Here is a 20441-nt window from a genome sequence, read left to right as displayed (position 1 = left end):
TAAGGATTGCTACTTTGTTTTAATAGTTCTGCTGTTGCTCTCTGAAAATTTAAGAAGAACAAGAGGTTGAGTTTTTAAAATAAGATACATTAATAGTAACCCATGTCTGTGAACAATACCAATATTCACAAACAATAACAATACTGAGATAATTTACAAAAATATAATTTTATTTATACATTATGGTTGCACTTGCATATAAACAAAAACACCAGTGTAAAATTAATTTTAATATTTAATAAAATGTATACTGGTTGGAGTAATATGAAGTAGTAAGGATGTGATGTTTACACTATAAGAAATCTTCAGCCAGAAGGTCCATAGTTGACTTTGAGAGGCCAAGGTATGTGTTGAAGTAGTTCAGATACCTAATATCAGGGAAAAATAATTAGAATTTAGTTGCATACGACAGATTTCTATGTACAAACAATTTTGATAAATACTAAAAGCTAATTACAGTGAGGAAGGACTGAGTCTTTAGAAACCACTATCATCTAGTCACTTTGACTACCTTGATATTTTAAACTTGCATCAGTGTGAATTATTCACTATTTGACAGTGAACCTCCTGAAGTGAAAGTGAACCAGTGGAATTGTGTCTGGCTCACCTGAGCGGCTCCTCTTTCTGTTTCTCTGCTTTCTGAAAGCGACAGATGGCACGGAGGACAGGCATGTAGTCCACACTGACAGCTTGTCGGTTGCCCAGCAGGCTGAAGTATTCACTGCCAAACACTTTTTGGCTCAGCTCATACCTCCTTTGGGACACACTGGACAGGTAGGTACAAGTATAAGATGGTAAAAAACAAAAATATATTTTGTCTGCCTCATATTTATGTTTACAATGCCAAGGGCCATCTGTATTCCATGAAAAAAGTTCGCTATTATGGATTTTAAAAATGTAACCATAGATGTAAAAGTCTATTATTTTATTCTAACGTGGCACATAAATGAACTTGCATACTCAGATCAAAATTTTTTTTAATCAGAAAAATGTATTCATTATTCAGGAGGTGGGATAAAAATAAAAGACTCACCTTGGTGTGCACAGAGGCTGAACAGTAAAGTTGAGGTTTTGTCTTTTGGAAGCAGCAGGTAGCCCCAGTCTCTCCACCAGCCTTTCCTTCTTTTTTTCTTCCATTTCCTGTTTGCACTTTTTGGCTCCAGTCCATGACTCAGACATTTGGCAACAGCATGTGTGAAATGCTAAACCCTCAACAGAAGCCTGAATATTAAACAGCCTCTCCTGGCTCCAGCTCCTGCTGCCCTCCTCGCTCATCTCGTCTAACAAGCCATCCTTAATCTCTGCTCCTGTCCAGACAAATGCCTCCGGTCTGCATGGGCCTGAAACAAGGGGTCCTGCAGCCAGCAACATGGCATCAATGTATGAAATGGCATCAAAGAAGTCAGCCAGGGCAACTAAACAGTCGGTGTCCACTCTGTCTGCTTTTTGTTTTGTCTCATCACTTGAACCAGGAGCTGTTGAGGGGGCCCCATTTAATGATATTCTTTGTTTCAATCTACAAGGTGAGGTGGTGTCAGACATTGTGTTACATTTCCTTCTGCTAAGCCTGGAGACGTTCCTAACAAATTTGCAGGTGATCGCTGATGCATTTGAACTGACATTCTCATTCAGCTGGATGTGAACATTATTCTCAGAGGATGCCAGTCCAGAAGAAGTCACTGAGTCCAGGTAGTAGACTGAAGTTGCCTTAGCCCCAGTTGGTAGCAGAAGCTCCAAGTTGGAATAGAGTAGAGGCACACATCTTCTCCAGCTCTCAGCTAGGAGCATCAGGAACTTGGTCATGTCTGCTTCAGAGCAGTATGGACTCTGAAATAAAAACAGAAATGCTAACAGATTAAATGCATTTGTGTTGGAGAAAAGATTCTATAAAAGAAAGATACGAGTACTTGCCTTTAGATGTTTGAGTAGCTGGATTTGGGTCATATGGGTGAGGCCCAGCATACTGGCACTGCAGCCTGTTTCACATGGAGGAAGCTTCAACTCCAAACTTTCTTCTCCTTGAGTGGCATTCAGATCTAGATTAGGGAATTGAGAAAATGTACTATGCGGAATATGTCTTCTCGAAAGGTGGCGTAATTGTGATTTTTTTCATACAAACTTACTCCATTTATAAGTAGGCTCCTTAATCAAGCCTCTGCTTTGAGATGCCCGTCCTCCACCACTGTGCACCCAGAGCTGCAGCTGCAGCAGGCAGCGTCTAACATCACCCTGGGTGAGTCTGAGGAGGCTGCTAACATCATTAAACTCTAGTTGTGCGTTCTCAGCCAAGCCCACCAGTTGCAAATGGCTGCAGAGACTCGCCTTTGAATATATTGAGTAAGTTCATTAAAAACTGATTTTTACTCATTTTTTAAAAAATTATTCTTTATGTGTAGGTGACCTTTAACAGTACGCTGAACAGCCAGAAGAGGGTAGAGTTCAAACAAACATACATAAAAAATGTGCCAAAGTTAGGTTGAGTTTGATTTACCAGTGATGGGGTTTGGAAAATAATTTCCTCCAAACTGCAGCCGAATCTTTCTCTGAATGAGGGATCTTAAGAAAAAATGTATGTTACATCACAGCTTGTCTTCAAATCTCTTCAAAATTACAAAGTGTGTGCATTTACCATTGGTGGTTAGAATGACTGGTCTTTTAGTGGTTGTCATGAAAGTCTTGATGGCTGCAAGGAAACCAACATCATGGTCAAATATGACATCAACCTGTGGGGGCAGAAAACAGATCAACTGAGATCAAACGTGGATCATGTGCAGCCTTGTATGTTTTAAATTATAAGTCCTACTTGTCCAGCCGCCAATGGGTTTACCTCCTCAAACAGAATGAGTGATGTGGCTGTTTTTTTGCTCCGTGGCTCCGTTTGATCCCAGCTTGGTGATGGGTTGCCCAATGTCTTGGCGTCTGGTTTCTTAGAGGGCGACAGGCCACCAAAGTTTAAGCGATCTGCTTTGACTTTCATCTTAAAGTAGTTGGCCAAAGTGACTATGGTTGAATTAGCTTTTCTTTTGCGACCAGAGTTTTGTGCTGCCCTCTTTTTTGTAGTAGAGATGACATTTTTAGGATGCACCAGTTTTCCTGTAAAGGTCAAATTATACAAATACCTGTAAAATATGCACTTAATGCTGCATTAACCATGCAGTTTATTTTTTTTTACATTTTCACAACACTGTCATTGTTGCAGGCTTGTCTATGTAACTAAAAAAGATATTTTAATCAAGACCCAGTCTTTCATCTCCTACCAAGTAAAGTGTCAGACTTAGTAGGGCAGTTGGTGGTGGTGTAGTTTTTGAAGTAAGCTGGTTTAAGTGGGTCCTTCCCTGATGACTCGACTAGGTGGGACTGGGTAGCCTCCTTCAACTGGGAGAGAACATGGCAGCCATTGCGCTGTGAGGAAGAGTTCACCTCAAATATCTTTCATTGAAAAGGAAAAGAAAACAAACTTTCAATACTGTTTTACAATGATTCTAAGTTACAATAATGCCTGTTGATTTATCTAGGGGAATCCCTATTAAAATATTTTATTTATCTTTAACGAAACAATGTGCATCAGATTTACATACATTGTTTTCAGTGATGAAGTCGTATCAAGTTTTTTTACTCTATGTAAAATCAGTTTTATGTAAAGTTCATTTATGATATTGTCAAATGTAAATACGTTTAATAGAATTATAAGCCTTTGATTCAAAAAGCTGTTCATAAATTCCAACCTTGAACCCAAGCTCCTTGGCACAGGCATATACTGAAGCTGTCTTGCCCACACCTGGAGGCCCCGTTATCAGCATGGTGTTACCTAGATTCTCCTCTCTGTCATCATCTGCCCCAGCTTCACCTTGGAAGTCTCCAAGGTCCCAGGAGTCTGTGCAAGAGATAAGTCACTACTTTTCCAACCCACACGTGAAAAACTCAGCAAAATTCTGTCTCATTAAAATAAAAAAGCAGTCTGGAAATAAAGCAGGTTTCTGACAAATGTTTGGTCAAAGCCCATTAGAGGTAAACATTCTTACCCTAAGTGGTTATAGAAGACAAATGCCAGCACATACCATTGCTGTTTTCTTCTTTTCTTTTTTCCTTTCTTCTATCATCACAGTCTGCTCTTAGTTTCCATTTCTTCAACCAACTGAATTTGAGATAAAAATCTAATTTAAAAAAAAGTTTTCAAACGAATTTTGTGTGAAATACATTAGGAAGCTAATATATATAAAAGAAAAAACCCACCTATACAATTTGTTGACTGAAAGAGAGTTGCCATTGACTTCACTTGAACACTGAGGGCCATATTTGTCTGTCCAGAGAACATCCTCAACACTGGATACTAGACAAAAAGGAAAGTTATGTTATTTTTGTCATTAAAGTGGCATAAAAACAACAAAGTTTTCGTAATAAATTTCAGTGCTGTGTGAGAGTTTACCTTCTCTGAGAGTGTCACGCGTTATGGGTGGCTGATGTGTACATTCAGGTTTCCCCTCATAGTTGCTGTCCAGGCCCACTGAGTCCCCACTTTGTTGCCTCAGTCTGTGAGTACGACTCAGTTTGCTTCTGCTGGGCTGCTTCTTCACAGGAACTACAATACTTTCCAAAACATTTTGTGCTGGCATGTGAAAGTGATCCACACCAACGGAACGCTCTGTAGAGAGACTAACCTTCAGCCGTTTGGATACACTCTCAGAGAGTCTGTTTGCTTGTTTCCTCTTATTTGATATGGAGTTTTGTAGGGAGCTTGGCTTTCCCAGAAGGGGGGCATCTCTCTCAATTAGACGAGACGTTGTACATGTCGATAACAGCCGCTCACCTCTCAATCTTTCCGAGTCGCAGCTGTGAGTAGGACGTACTGATTTCTTCTTATCTGCAGGCTCACACAGCTTACTACGCCTGCTCCCTTTACTCATGCTCCTCTGTGTTGTACATAAGAAGATTGGTGCAATTTTAATGTTTTCTGTGCAGCAACGTCGCCTTTCTTCTTGCACCGGTTGAATTTTTTTGGCGATAAGACCTGCAGCAGAAGCAGGATTTGAGCCATATCTGTCTTTTGCAGACATTGGGATAGACACTCCCTCCGGTGATTTAGCATCATTGGAGCAACTCGACTCCAACGTTATCGCCTCGGTTGCTGTCGCGTGGTCTTTGTTTTGGCAAAATTTATCTTGACAGTTTTTACTCAGTTTGAGTTTGTTTCGCATTGTAAACGGCAAACCAAAACAGTCCAGTAATATTTTACATTTGGCGCCTGGCTGTCATTCATGACGACGTAGTTACGTCATTATTATGCGACGAAGATTAAGCCATACCCCCTCCGCACCCCCAAAGCTAAAAAAAAAAAGCAATTAAACTAATTTAAGTATAAAATCTATCTCCTTAATATTGTTGGTATTGCATCGTTTGGTGCCGCTGCCAAAGACCATATTGGACCATGGCCACAGGCTGACCGAAGCCTCTGACTTCCACAAACTAAACTGTATTCAAGAAATAAAATTAGTGGTGGTAATGTTGGAAATTGGAATCATCTGATTAAGCTTATTGTCTAGTTTTGCACAGTCAATGTGAATATTTTCTGATTATTAGGATTGCTGGTCTAACAAATAAACCCATAAGAATATGCTCCTCCTCCTTCTAAGCGAAATCATGGCCATTTTCAATATTCTTCTGTCATTTTATACAATAAACAGCCACCAAGTTATTAAATAATTTTTAAATTCATACATTTATGGCAATAAAAGACAATTAAAATATGCTATAATCACACCTCTCCAACATGCACAGGTCTTTCATGTTGTACTACGGTGACACTGAAAGAAAGCAGACTGCCAGAGTTTCTAAAATACATTTAATTTTAAGAGCACATGAAGGCACTGATTACAGCTTTAGAGTAGATGGGTTGACTTTTAAGAAGTACCATCACTGAAAATAAGGAGAAGTTGACATGATGCAAACAGGACTGAACCATCAGTGGGAAGTGTTGGAAATGATCGTAAAAGGAAAACGTCTCCGCTTCGGTTTTGGGAGCCATTATGGAACCAGTGGCGTAGCTAGAGATATTTTTTTAAATGCCGTTTGAAAATAGACTGGTTACTGGGCAGATGTGGTGAAAAAAGAAAAAAAAGAAAATTCATCTAAATAGAGACAAAACAGAACATTTCTCAGGTTTAAGAATCTACCTTTTCCCTGAGCTACCTCTTGTCATTAATGGACTGAAAAATGGAGTAGAGGAAAAAAAAAAAACAAACAAAAAAAAAAAAAAAAACCTGCTCACCTAAAGACATGCAGGACATACAAGTTAAATTATAAGAGGCGGACACATTTAGAGTGTGTTTTTCCTTTAGAAGAGAGATTGACAAGTGTCTGAAAACACCTGTCTGAGAAGTTTGAAAAGTCACCATTGTGTGTGTATATCTAGCAAATGCCTTGTGATAGAAGTGGTTTAATTCTGTAGCTGTTAACTGCATACAGTCATTTCTTCATATATACACTGTAACTTATAAAAGGATTTAGCCTGGAAGAAGAAATATTCAGATTGGGTTATCATATAACTGATCTCTCAAAAGAAAGTCTATAAATATGCAAAAATCAGCCATAAATAGGGTCAAATGCATTTTATTTAAATATAAAAATCCCCTTAGCCAGAATGTGCACTTCACGATTTTAACAGCATGTCTTGACAAGGTGGATAAAGATTCCATGTGGATAAAGAAGCTGTTGAATAGTGATGGGAGAAAAATATATTGTAATTTTGGTTGTCCACAAGAGAAATCTGATAAAATAATGGAAGGTGAACGTCACCCATTTATATGCACACTAAACACTTCTACGGTATTTTCAAAGACTTGATATGGAATGAACAAAAGTAAAGATGTTAAAAATATACAGAACTAAAAGACTGACGAGTACACTCCCCTTTGGCATAAACTGCACCTAAAAGAACAGACTACTGATTGAAACCTGAAAAATAAACAGCATATTGCTTTGAGAGAATGCAATGCTATGTTAATTATTGGATGAGAATGGCACACAGTTTGATGTGATTCATTTTTGTAAATCAGCTGAAACCCAATATTAAAAAACATGTTTAAACGTCACTCTGAGAAGAAACTACAGGTGCCTGCATCATTAGAAAAATGCTGCCTTTTTTTACCTTTCAGTCTAAGCCATACATGGATGATGTGCTGCTGGTTGTTTCAGTATATATTAGGAAAAAAAAAGAACCTATTTAGAAAAGTTAACTTTCTGCTCTTTCCTTGAACTATTCTCATTATAGGCCAAAAGGCTTAGGGGTGATGAAGTAGGAGTTGTAGCCTGGACTCAAAATGTGACCTTATTCTCTTGTCCAGCGGCCAAAGATACATTATAGTTGCAACAGTACTGTCATGGCAACATAACAGCAATATCCACAATTCATCTGGGAATACAATTTTTTTTTTTTAGTTTTTTTTTTTAAACAAACTTTATATACTCCTTTACTGTAACGTTTTCTTAATTGTATGAACCTTCAACTTAAATGTTATTGAGAAATGCTTCTCCACTGAGTACAGTGGGGAAAAAAGCTGCATTTAAACTTTTTGTGCAGCATAAATTTAAAAAAAAAAAGAAAATTTAGGGTCAGCTCTAAACAAACACCAAATGCTAAAATAAACATCTAAAAAGTATATTTCAACAAGGTTATTGTGTACATGTACAAATAATCAAAAGTGACAATGTTACCAGTATAATTTTAACTGTAGTCTCAATACAGTTGTCTATAACAAGAACATACCAAAGAAAGTCATGCCACATGAGAAGATTCTCAGTTTGTTCACTCTGCCATCCAAACAGACATTTCAGTGGCTCCTACTAAATACATATTAAGTAGGTACCAACTTACATCCTCTAGTCCTCAAATTCCTGGTTTGTGTAGTTGTGGGTAATTCGTTTTTACTGTTCATATTTGGTTCAGTTCTCAAGTTCCAAAAATGTGTTTACCTTGTATACTGATCTTCTTCAGGTCAGATGTTCCACTGACCACTTTAGTCCGTCTAAGCACCAAAGAGTCAGTAATGTTCATTGAAGGAAAAAACAAAAAACACAAATGAAAAAAAAAAGATTGTCCATCTATCCAGCCTGCATCAGTCTGTTAGTGCGCTTTTTGTCCTCTTGCCCTGTTTTCCCCCACTGGAGTTGACAGCATTGCCATTGCAGGCTCCTGCTGGCACCAGGGTCTGGTCCTTCTGCTCCTCCTCTGTGTCTGGCAGCTCTTCCTGGATCTGTCGCAGACGGGCCATGGCTCGGTCGATGGTGGCTGTGCTCACCAAGTTGAAGTCGTGCATGCTGACTAGATGCAAGAGGAAGTTACGGCAAAGGTTGCGATGGATAAGGTGAGCACCACGGTTCTCCACAAAAAGCATGATAGCTGGATTCATCTGGTTGTCTGCTATAAAACTGCAGGGAAAAAAAAAAAAGGAGATCACAGAATAGCTTAGATCTAAGTGTTTTAAAATATCAAACAAGAGTGGCTATAAGAACATGCAGAACTACACAAAATTTGTACCAAAGCCCTTAATTTTATGAATGAAGAATATTTACTGATGACCGACATTTCTCAACAACACAACAGAATCCAAATAAAAAAGCAACATCTGAAAGCAGACGTATTGGATTTTTTTGCTAATTGAGAAAACTAAATATGTGATAGAAGGATGAAAGGAAATGATTTGTATGAACTGAAGTGTTGTTTAACAATATGCAGAATGCCTGGAATCATAAACTGCAACTCCACTGCCTAATCTATCATCAGATTAGGCAGAGCTTGATTCAGCTGACTAGCACGCCATGATACCATTAATAAGAAGCATCTGATACTTTGTAACATATTGTCTGTCATCTCACATTACCGCTTCTTAAAAGAAATAGGTTCATTAACAAAAATCAACATTTGCGCCATGTGGATCATAAAGACATTAAATCTAAATACAGTTATGTAAAATAAATAAATAAATAAATAAATTGGAACGACACAGTTTTGAGCAATTAGCTTTTAAGATGACCTCCTGAAATCGTCAAACATCTTAAATCATGGTAAGTAGTAAATAAATAGTCAATGACAGCTATGGCTTCAAAATGCAAAAATGTTGACTTAAAATGTCTGAGAAAAACTAAGCTTAAATATGCCAATATGTTATAGTTGACTAAAACAAACACCAAATGAATGGAATTTCGCAATGTCAAAACACTATAGACTCTACAGTAAATTAAATTACGTGCCAAAAGTAACACTGCCAATGCATGAACTGTACATATGATTGTATGAATTCATTGTTGCCAATATGTAGTGACCTGCTGGGAAGAAATTCTGTTGAAAAGGTCAATTCAGAGGCAAAGTTACAGTTTGAAATAGCAAAATAAGTAAAAAAGCTTAATGATTTTTACACACATTACATATGTTTGCCTATAAAAATTTCCAAAACATCAACTTCAGTAATTACTGGGGATCCAGTAATATATACACCACCTCTCCATACTATGGAACGTACCCATGCTTCATGACATGCAGGTTCCACAGCTTCATCACCTCCTTTTCTCCTTCATTAACATCTGTGAACTCATCCAGTTGCTGAAAGTAAAAAATAAATAAAAATATACTGTGAAACTTGTTTGATACAATACAAATACACCGTCTTACAAAACATACATAACAGTATACTGTATGTCATCTGACACATTTCACTGTTATATCAGCAAATACAGAGCCTTGAAAAATTTTCATACCCTTTGAACTTTTCCACATTTTGTCACATTACAACCACAAATTTAAGTTTATTTAATAAGTTCATTTTATGTGGTAGACCAACACAAAGTGGTACATAATTTTGAAGTGGAAGGAAAATTATAAATGGTTAAATTTTTTTTTTTTTTTTTTTTTTTTTACAAATAAATATCTGAAAATCTTGATGTGTATTTGTATTCAGCCCCACAGAGTCAATGACTTGTAGAACCACCTTTTGCTGCAATTACAGCTGCAAGTCTTTTGGGGTACGTCTCTACTGGCTTTGCACATCTAAAGAGTGAAATGTTTGCACATTCTTTGCAAAATAGCTAAGTCAGATTGGATGGAGAGCATCTGTGAACAGCAGTTTTCAAGTCTAGCCACAGATTCTTAATTGGATTTAGGCCTGGACTTTGACTGGGTCATTCTAACATGAATATGCTTTGATCTAAACAGTTCAATTGTAGCTCTGGCTGTAGGTTTATGGTTGTTGCCCTGCTGGAAGGTGAACCTGCATCTCACTACTGAGTTTAAGGTTTTATTCTAAGATTGCCTTGTATTTGGCTCCATCCACCTAACCATAAACTCTGACCAGCTTTCCTGTCCCTGCTGAAGAAAAGCATCCCAACAACATGATGCTGCCACCACCACGGTAGGGATGGTGTGTTCAGGGTCATGTTCCCTGTTAGGTCACACATAGTGTTTTGAATTTAGGAATTTAGTTCCAATTTTGGTCTCATCTGACCAGAGCACCTTGTACCACATGTTCCTATGTCTTTCTTTCAACAATGGCTTTGTTCTTGGTTCTTTTCCATAAAGGCCAGATCAGTGGAGTGCATGACTAACAGTTGTCCTGTGGACCTGAAGCTCCTCCAGATTTACCATGGGCCTCTTGGCGACTTCGCTGATTAACGCTCTCCTTGCCCGGCTTGTTAGTTTAGGGGGATGGCCATTTCTTGGTAGGTTTGCAGTTGTGCCGCACTCTTTCCATTTTGGGATGATAGCATGTACAGTGCTCCCTGAGACGTTCAAAGCTTGGGATATTTTTTTTTTTATAACCTAACCCTGCTTTAAAACTTCTCCACAACTTTACCCCTGACCTGTCTGCTCTGTTCCTTGGACTTCATGATGCCGTTTGTTCACTAATGTTCTCTAACAAACCTCTGAGAGCTTTACAGAACAGCTGTATTTATACTGAGATTACATCACATACAGGTATTTACTGATTAGGTGACTTCTGAAGACAATTGGTTCCACTGGATTTTAGTTGGTCGTATCAGAGTAAAGGGGACTGAATACATATGCATGGCACACTTTTCAGAAAAAAAAATTGAAAACCAGCCCATTCATGATGTGCCACTTTGTGTTGGACTACCACATAAAATCCCAACAAAATACATTTATGTTTGTGACTGTAACGTGGTAAAATGTGGAAAAGTTCAAGGGTATAAATACTTTTGCAAGGCACTGTACAAATTAAATATGACTGTCTTGAGAAAGATTGACCCCTGGAGAGTCCAAGTTTATCTATAGTAAGTAATGTTAGTGGGTTCGGAAATCAATACCTTGTGAAAAAAAAGTTGTGTGTGTGTGAAAATACGCTAAAGAAGTGTTTAGTGTTGGCAATAGTTTATGCTCTTAGCACCTTTAAGTTATTTATGGCAAACGAAGCCGACTCAAATACATCGACTCTGTTGCCATGGTAACTCACCAAAATCTGTATTCCATTTTTGTTATTTTCCCCTCCTCTTAAAAATGTCCTTGGGCACTTAAGAAAAACTGACATCTAAAGAATAATTTTTATTCTAAATCTTAACACGGCAAGTTTGATTATTAAAAACATTGAAATTGCTCATGTATTGTATTTTTTTCCCGAGACTAACCATGAAGAGAACAGCTCTGTAATCAGTAAAGCGATATTACACAAGTGTGTAAAAAATAATCCAAGATGTGATTCTGCATTTTAGTAGGTGGAAATAATGTGAAAACTTTCTATGGCAGCTTTCTGAACGTTTATTCCTATGTTGCAAATGAGACGTCTTTACAGTAAAGCCAGACACAAAACAACTTCTCACCGTGGCAGTCTTCTCTCTGAGCCATTCTGGATCTCTCTCATCTTCACTGTCCACATCCATCTCCTGGGGCCGCAGGGGCATGCAGCTGTCACTGTGGAAGTACAGGCGGTTGTGTCCGCTGACATACGTCCTCTGCTGCTCCAACTCCCCATCCTCAAACTCTAGGAATTCAGAAAGGCTTGGTTTGGTCCTCTTGGGCCTAGTAAAAGTGTGAAGAAAAAGCAAATACTGAAAATATACCATCCATGCTATAATTTCAAATGGTCAACTCTTTAGGTCATTTACTCATATGTACAGGACTGGGCAATAAGGCCAAAAAACATTTATATGAACAATACACAATGTAATACCTAATACCTTTAGACTTAAAAAAAAAAAAAAAAAATGTAAGAGGTGGGGTCCCTTATTATTGCGGTAACATGACTACCTATGTTAAATATTTCACTGCCTTGAGCTTTTGCAGCCATTACTCCAGCTTGTTTGACTGAGTAAGGCCTGTACATAAAGTCAAATGGGCAAACCTTACACATGTAGCCATCTCCAATGGCTAGAACTTACATTACTGTCGTAACTCCAGAGAACTGCAGGCGTACCCATTTGAGCAACAGGAGAGGAAACAAATCTCAATTTGGTAATTAGGGCATTTTTCACAAGTAGCAAATTAACTTAAATAATAGATTATGCTAAATATACAACACACTTTACTTCCTTATAGACAAACTGAAAACAATGGAAAAACTCCCCAGGTTGATTATGCCCTATACAACATATGCCAACTTCTCAGTACATATTAGTTTGGAAAATGTTCTAAAATGCTACTGGACTATCAACAGCAATATATGACTCCAAGTCTTACACATTATGTCTTACAATAAATATCCTAAACTTTATCAGACAGCTTTATTTTATTTAACAGACTATGTTTTAATAACCACACCATTATAAAAATAAAAACTATTGGCTTAAAGTTTATTTATTAAGAGTCATCTTCTTGTTAAACGGTCAAACTGTTAAAACTACCAATTTATATTTTTATTTTATTATTAACAGTTTACTAATGTAAAAATCAACTGATTACTATTTAATCACCAAGACAGATTCCAAGATCAAGACAGCAAGTCTAATTAAAAAGACATGTGTAAAACACATGACTTTGAACTAACTGAAAATCATCCTTTACCTGCAAACCAGTATGTGGGTGACGGCAGTCCTCTTCACTGGACCATTCCGACTGAAAGCAAAGCCTGGTTGGCTGTGGATGTCCTGAGGGTTGCCAACATATGAGCCGTCATAGCACTCATTGATGGATACATCTATCCTTGCTCCCTTTGGGTGAGGCTGCAGATTTAAAAAAGAAAAATGTTGGATTAGTGAAACTATATTCAACAACACAAAGGGACTGGGAAAACCTGTCACCAATAGTCAAGATTAAAAGACTTCTTAAAGGGTAACCAATAAAATACTTTTCACTGCATGTGACCAAAAAACACACGGTGCTGTACAAATGCTAAAAGCAAAATGGCTTAAATTTAAATAATGGTGAAAATAGATACATTTTTCTAAGTCTCATTATTAAACATGTCATTTGTATTGCACCAACTAATTGAAAAAAAATATATAACAGTTTGTACCATGAAATAAAACAGAGCCACCCTGCAGTGTTCCCACATAAGCTACAAGTTGCTTTCCTGCCATAGAATTAGCTCGATACCATTTCTTAAAAGCAGAACATGTCAAGACTGGCACAATTAATAGTGTCAATAGTTGTGTGTGACCTTCTAAACGGCAATACTGCCCATCATTACAAGAGCTCAGTTGCCACTGTATCATTAATATATACAGTATGTTGTACCTAAATAGATAAGTAAGGAGGTGCACACTCAGTTCAGTTTTATGTCATCTGGACATTAAACAGAGGCACTGTACAACATACAGTTTCTTCTAACCCACCATAACATCCATAGAAAATCCATACTGGTGCAACAGCTGTAGCTTAAACTTATAATCTCACATACGGATAATGGTTTTTGCACTAATCATGACTGGAGATCTACACTATATTGCCAAAAGTATTCGCTCACCTGCCTTTAGACCCATATGAACTTTAGTAACATCCCATTCTTAATCCATAGGTTTTAACATGACGTCGGCCCACCCTTTGCAGCTATAACAGCTTCAACTCTTCTGGGAAGGCTTTCCACAAGGTTTAGGAGTGTGTTTATGAAATACATAATACACAGTGCTTGCAGTCTTCGCTCTAATTTATCCCAAAGGTGTTCTATCGGGTTGAGGTCAGGACTCTGTGCAGGCCAGTCAAGTTCTTCCACACCAAACTCACTCATCCATGTCTTTATGGACCTTGCTTTGTGCACCTGAATTCATTTATTTGGATGGGTGAGCGAATACTTTTGGCAATATAGTGTATACCAAACCCAGATATTCTTTTTTTTATTCCCAACAGTGCTGGACACTTCAGAAGGGTAATGAAACAGAAGAATTTAAACTGTGTGCAAGGCCAAAACCTGATAAATTCCAACAATCAAATCTCCAGTCCCCCAAATACAACTAGCCCAACCATACACATTGATACTTACCACATAGTTGAAGATGAAGCGGGAGTGGGAGAGTTTGAGGTGTTTGAGAAGACTGTAGAGTTTGCTACAGTTCAGGGTACACCAGGGACAGTGAAGATCGTCTCTTGCCTCAGTCTGCTGCCGCGTGTTGTTGTTGTACAGGAACTGAGCGACAACAGATAACAGTAGTTACTACAATGTAAAACAGAGAAGGTCAACCTACAGCAAAAGTAAATAGGTGATTCTAACAGTTAGTGTAACCCGTTACTGTCACATTTTGGCACACAAACAAGGCTGTGCTTTACATGGTTAATAGTTTAGTATTAACAAATATAAACCAGTGAATGTTTCTATGTGCTAACAATGTGACATCAATTATTCTTTAAAGCGGTTGCATTAAACAGAGCAAAGACATTTTGGTTTTCAGCTACCTCACGAAAGGAATCCTGTAAATCAGTTTCCCCGGCCCAGTTGTATTCCTTACTGTTTTGTGGTGTACCTGATAAAATATACGTAGCTTCTGCCGCGGCTCACACGGGACCTGCTCTTTCTTCGTCTGAATGTCTGTGCTGACTGACTCTTTCACTGCTGATGGGAACATATGGAGAAGGTAATTGTTGGAGAATCACCAAATAAATTCTGTGGATTTGATACGGTAAACATGTATTTGAAAAAAAAGAGAAAGTAAAATAAAAATGTAAAAATTGCACTGTTCCCCAATGACATCAATATATTATTTGTCAGCACACGGTATATATATATGAAAATGTGTGTGTGTGTGTGTGTGTGTGTGTGTGTGTGTGTTTCTGAAGTCCCTTTCAGACATGGCATTTGTAACACTGCTGGCAGGGAGCATTAAAAATAAGTATAAATATCTTCCAAATCACAACAGAAGCACTGCTGAATAACCATGGTGAGTTAGTAATGTAATGACAACAACAAAAAAAAGATACGTTTTCAACATGGCTGCTTCTGTGATGGATTTAAAAATCCATTTTACAGTTGAATCTTTGTGCATAATGACCATCGTGCATTGTGAGAGATGGAAGAAGGTTCAACCCAAATTTAAAAAAATAAAAACAGCCCGACAGGAACCAATACTCATATTTTATATAACTTTAGCTATATTAAATAAAACCTATGGAATTCTGCTACCCAAACGACATTAAAAATGAGGAGATGTTAATGATTGATTTAATTCCCACTTTATCCTAAATTGCATGCAAACCTTTTGCTGAATAGTCATAAGTAAAACACAAAAACCAAAACAAATTTTGATCATGACTTCCACAGAAAAGCTACTCGGGACCTTTTTCAAACATGACAGACATGTCTGCATATTCATGGTGTGAAGCACATGTCTGAAAGGGACTCAACAGTTATGACTCACATAGTGCGTTTTGTCAAAGTCAGTTACAAAAAGAACATCCTACATGAATATCACAGTGGGTGAAATGTCCAGAACCATGACCCGTTCAGCTTTGCTCACATTATATGTCATTAAGTAAAATCTTATTCTTTGGTGCTCACTTTCAAAAGTTTTAGATTATTTTTTCATGAAGCAGAAAGTCGATGTGTAAACTATTTGTCCCTCCATTCTTATCATCAAAGGATGTTTTCTGTCTTGTGTTCTTAAATGTAACAAGATTAAATGTAATATAAGATATGAGAAAACTTATTTTAAACTGATGATGTCATAAAATACTAAAAAAATCCCACAAGTCACATAATTTCTAGAAATCAAATCTTAAAGACAAAAAAGGTTTAGGCTAACTTGTGGCATTTCTTTACTTACTCATGAGGGCAGCTCGGTGATTGCTGGTCCTGGTCTCCATGGGGCTGGAGCTGTCTGAGTTGCGGGTAGCAAGGGGTTTGGCCACGGTGGCAGTGGACTTTCCGCTGGCATCACTTGTCCAACGCAGAGTGAACTGAAGTGTGGGTCCCTGAGAAAATGTCTCAAATGGCGGCAGTCTCTGTGGGACAGTCACACACAAGAAGAGAGTGAGAAAAATCAAAAGTAAATTCTTAATCTACAAATGTTCACAAGTCAAATGTGACAAATAAGACCATACTGCTTGCAGATCCTCACACAAATCTGTTCTACCTTTCCATCAAGAATAGTTTCCCATGTGGCTCGCTTCTTGCTCAGAGGGCTGTCCTCCATCCCTTGCATTGACACTTCATACTCCCCATCCAGCAGCTGCAATCTTCTGCAGAAGGAAAACCAAAGTACAGGACTTCAAGAATATAGTCAACTGAAGAAAGAAAAATAATGTAAAGAATATAAAACTTCAAGCACAAAACCTTACCTATTCTTATCAAAGACAGTCATCTGTGCAACATAGGTCTCTGTGGTCTCTCCCTCTTCTCTGTGAGATAAACTTCTCTTCTTTCTACTAGGAGTATCTGTTACATCTTTACAAAAAAATAGAAATTAAAAATAGAATTTTCATATCCAACCAATAATCACTTTAGTGACATCTGACATTTTTAAATGGTGTGTCCATAGAAACATAGGGTCCTTGCAACTAGCAAAAAGACCAACTTTGAACCATCAAAGGCTCTTATTATCCAGTACCTCCTGGAATTTGTGATGCTGCGATCGGGACAATTAATTCAAACAATCCCCCATGAATTCTTTGCAACCTTGTAATTTAAAACCTCCTAAAAGTAACAAAAAGATGCAGTGACACATAACATTTTTAGCCCACAACAATCACAAAGGTCAGTGAAATCCTGGAGGGACTGATAATAAGTCACCCCATTAAAGTCTGCACTTACTAAAAACACAGCATAAATTACCTACCAATGTTTTCATTGGCCTCTCCATTGACCAGACCATTGGTTTCCCTTCTCCCTGTGCGTGACACCCTGAACAGGAGTGAATAGGACTTCACCATGTGGCTGTTGGTGGGCTCAAACTCATTGCTGGAGACCAGTAAGGAAGGATAGGAGCCAGACTTGGTTTGGTTACTGTCAGGATTCAAAGGCACCTGCTTTTTACCTGTAGGCACTTGCTTTATCGGGCAGCTGACATCCTGATGGATTGAATAATAACCAAATTATAATTTACACGATCATTAGTAACAAATGAAATTATTTTCTATGAAAGTGGGGCTTGCTCAATACTTTACTGTACCTTGCGTTTTTTATGGCAGACTTTGACGAGTAGCACCTCTAACGACACAGAATTTTGTTCGTTTTCTGAATTCTGAGATGGCTTTTCTGTACAGCAACAAAAAGTTTCAAGTCAGTCCACATCAGTCTTCTGAAAAATACTTGTTTAGGAAGGTGAATTTTAGCATTTGTTCACCATTTAGGGAGTTGTGGATTCAACTTGTGGATTCAACTCATGGTTATTTAGGAGGCTGTAGTTTGTGCTACTGTTGAACGGTTCTACATTTTACAAAGTTGCTGTTATTTAGCTTAGCCCTACTGATATTAATGAGAAGAACATTATAATGGAAACACCATCTGTATTATAATACATTTCAACAGCACCAAAAATTACATTTTCTTACAATCAACAGATACTGAACACTTTTATATACAAAAGAAGTAATGTACTTAGTGAGCTTACCATCCTTATGGAAGAACCCAGTGAAGGTTAACTGTAGGTGTGATGACAAGCTAAAGAGTCAAAAGCCAAAATGCACACATTAAGTTCTCCAGCTGTTAATATGAGCAATTAAAAGTTATATATTGTGTTAATAAGATTACTGTGATGTATGAAGCAATGAAGGGGCACATTAACTCTTGGTATGCTTTCTTACCTTGGAGAATCCTGCTCTCCCTTCATCTTCTCCACTGTCTCCAACATACCATCAACCTTAAAGGTTTTCCTGGGAGGAAGGAGTCAGTCATACAGATTGTTTTTAAAATAAAAAAACATGACTATTGTCACTGGTTTTAATCATGTTTAAAAGTTAATCGTGCAATAGAATGAACCCAGTTCATTTACAATGCATGAAAACACGAGTAGATATTGCACCTTTTGGCATTTGTTCGACTGTTTCTGTGAGACATGAAGGTGAGCGTCCTGTGCAAAAATATGGGCTAAACAAGGGAAAGGGGGAAAAAATAAATTAATCGTTTAAAAAAAATACTTTATTTAAATATATTTATTTATTATAATAAACTGACTCAAAAGATATGCTGAATAATTCACTTACTGCAATTAAGTTCCTTGTGCGGAGAAATCTGTATATCTGAGTGGGTTCTGGAAAAAGAAAAAGTGGTAATTGAATTGGACTCACACACTAAACAGTATCTTGCTAACTTTGCCAATTTAAACCCTAAATAATTCTAAAATATGGGTGTTCTTTATTCTTCTTAATTATAAGGGGAGAAGTTTAGCTTTATGAGCCTGCTTTCATTTACTTTTTCTGTTTCCTCTGGAAATTTAAGCCAAATGCTTAGAATCACATGCCAAAACGTGGGGTGTTAACAGGTGGTGGCTTCTTGAGCTAAACACCCACCAACTAAAGCGAATCAGAACAGATATTAAACAGGACATGATCGTGATTCAAATGATAATTGCTACTGACACGTCAATGTAATGATAGTGCTTAACAAAATGAAATCTCTTTCCGTTTGAGCATCCATTAAACTAGAGGCCTCTCAGCTAAAGCCAAATATTGGAAACAAAAAGACTGACAAACTTTAGCGGGTAGTTAAATTCTCATCGAGAGCATGGAAATATGCTTCCTATAGTACCAAGACATAACAGCTGTATTGCAAAGTAACGAGTAAAACCTCACTTTCAAAGGCCTGTAGGAACAGCTCATGGTCGGCCTGAATCTGCTCCATCTTCGGCTTCTTCACGGAGTTCATCATTGCCGATGAGGCAGGGTACATAGCCCCGTTAGCTTTACAACTCGCCCCACTCATAATATGACCTGAGTTCTGTAAGTGACACATCACATTTTACTCCACAAATTAATACAGAACAATTGGTAGCAGTACAACAAGTTAGCTTAGCATTAGCATTCCAGCCAGCTATCTTGGCTAAAATAGCTAACGTGTTAGCTACACGGTATCTCTTTTGTTCTGAGTATCTACTATTAGCGAAACGTCCAAATCTAGCATGTTATATATAGTGAGCACAAATAAAGGCAACTCACCCTGGCTGCTGGCATTAATTTCGTATCCTCGCTGCCTCCAGCGCAAGCCTGGCAGACTCAACAGCAGAAACCCATGAAGAGATGAGACTCTGGCTAGTTAGCTAGCAGTGCTAGCATGGCTCACTAGAAAACAAACTTCCGTACGTTTGCTTTTACCCCCGCAGTCAACTGTCATAAATATCGTTTGATATCCGAAACGGTTAGAGAATTACGGATGAAATTATTGATTATCTAGCTGTAATTTGTTGTCGGTGTGGTTTCCTTCAATTCGTACTGAACAACAGAGCACTAGTCAGCTGTCAGCCAATAAGAGACGAGCTAAGATAATCCCACACCGTGATTGGTTGTTTGGCTCCGGAGATGACACACAACCGCTCTCACTTTCTACGATTTTGCGGGAAATCGAGTGTAGTGGGTTTCGCCGTGATAAGACGATCACGCTGCTGAATGTTTCGGGCATACGAAACCTGACAGGCTCCACGCACATTTTATAACTCCTCCGTGTGATTCCACGTTGATAACGGAATGTTTTAAAAGAGAAACCACCAGACTAACACAAAACACAACAAAACCGCAATATACATGAAAGTTGCCACTAGTGAAGGTATAATATGAGATAAACATTTTATACTTGGTATTAATGGTGGCAAAAATAACTTGAGTGATGAACATTTTAGCAAGGTAACAATAAATAACCTTAAAACCAAAATTGTCCCCAAGAGATTCTCAAAAATCTGCAGTTTAAGTATCTCTTACATTTTCTATTTCGTTATAATTTATTTTGTTTACTCGCCCGACAGAAATATTTAGTAATTGTTTTTTTCCTTTCGGTTTATCCTGTGAGTTCACAGCGGATCATTTGTCCGCATGTTAACTTGGCACAGTTTTCACGCCGGATGCCCTTGCTGACGCAACTGACTTG

General features: G+C 37.9%; 2 protein-coding genes across 3 annotated transcripts; both read right to left on the bottom strand.

Annotated features, from left to right (window-relative positions):
- Positions 1-55: 55 nt before the first annotated feature.
- atad5b (ATPase family AAA domain containing 5b) lies at positions 56-6455 on the bottom strand. The gene is made up of 13 exons (XM_067497385.1): positions 4427-6455; positions 4234-4330; positions 4059-4135; positions 3726-3874; positions 3258-3429; positions 2828-3093; positions 2630-2723; positions 2492-2556; positions 2124-2322; positions 1912-2036; positions 1034-1827; positions 608-766; positions 56-368 (listed from the first exon to the last, which is right to left on the bottom strand). The coding sequence occupies exons 1-13, from the start codon at positions 5193-5195 to the stop codon at positions 293-295; spliced, it is 3042 nt and encodes a 1013-aa protein (XP_067353486.1). The 5' UTR covers positions 5196-6455; the 3' UTR covers positions 56-292.
- Positions 6456-6590: 135 nt separating this feature from the next.
- On the bottom strand, positions 6591-19843 carry suz12b (SUZ12 polycomb repressive complex 2 subunit b). 2 transcript variants are annotated; one of them, XM_067497388.1, is made up of 17 exons: positions 19520-19843; positions 19157-19301; positions 18569-18615; positions 18388-18452; positions 18170-18238; positions 17977-18026; positions 17536-17621; positions 17203-17434; positions 16706-16811; positions 16501-16606; positions 16192-16369; positions 14896-14981; positions 14418-14561; positions 13004-13161; positions 11824-12022; positions 9516-9595; positions 6591-8424 (listed from the first exon to the last, which is right to left on the bottom strand). In XM_067497388.1, the coding sequence occupies exons 1-17, from the start codon at positions 19532-19534 to the stop codon at positions 8112-8114; spliced, it is 2079 nt and encodes a 692-aa protein (XP_067353489.1). In that variant the 5' UTR covers positions 19535-19843; the 3' UTR covers positions 6591-8111. The 2 variants fall into 2 exon arrangements, with proteins under 2 accessions (XP_067353489.1, XP_067353488.1); XM_067497387.1 differs by having other exon boundaries at positions 14896-14984; positions 19520-19842.
- Between the last annotated feature and the right edge of the window lie 598 nt (positions 19844-20441).

Source organism: Channa argus, chromosome 3 (genome assembly GCF_033026475.1).
Source record: "Channa argus isolate prfri chromosome 3, Channa argus male v1.0, whole genome shotgun sequence".
Classification (NCBI taxonomy): Eukaryota; Metazoa; Chordata; class Actinopteri; order Anabantiformes; family Channidae; genus Channa; species Channa argus.
Note: the sequence above shows the minus strand (reverse complement) of the source record. Positions and strands in the feature narration are given on the sequence as shown.

Excerpts from the sequence above, each read along its gene's own strand:
- suz12b (XM_067497387.1), bottom strand. Across the intron at positions 18,453-18,568 it reads GCACAAGGAACTTAATTGCA|CCCATATTTTTGCACAGGAC; the intron begins GTAAGTGAATTA and ends TCCCTTGTTTAG. Across the intron at positions 12,023-13,003 it reads ACCCACATACTGGTTTGCAG|GCCCAAGAGGACCAAACCAA; the intron begins GTAAAGGATGAT and ends CACTTTTACTAG.
- atad5b (XM_067497385.1), bottom strand. The coding sequence starts at position 5,195 with ATGCGAAACAAACTCAAACTGAGTAAAAACTGTCAAGATAAATTTTGC. Across the intron at positions 1,828-1,911 it reads AGCTACTCAAACATCTAAAG|AGTCCATACTGCTCTGAAGC; the intron begins GCAAGTACTCGT and ends TTTTTATTTCAG. Across the intron at positions 767-1,033 it reads CAGCCTCTGTGCACACCAAG|TGTGTCCCAAAGGAGGTATG; the intron begins GTGAGTCTTTTA and ends CTACCTGTCCAG.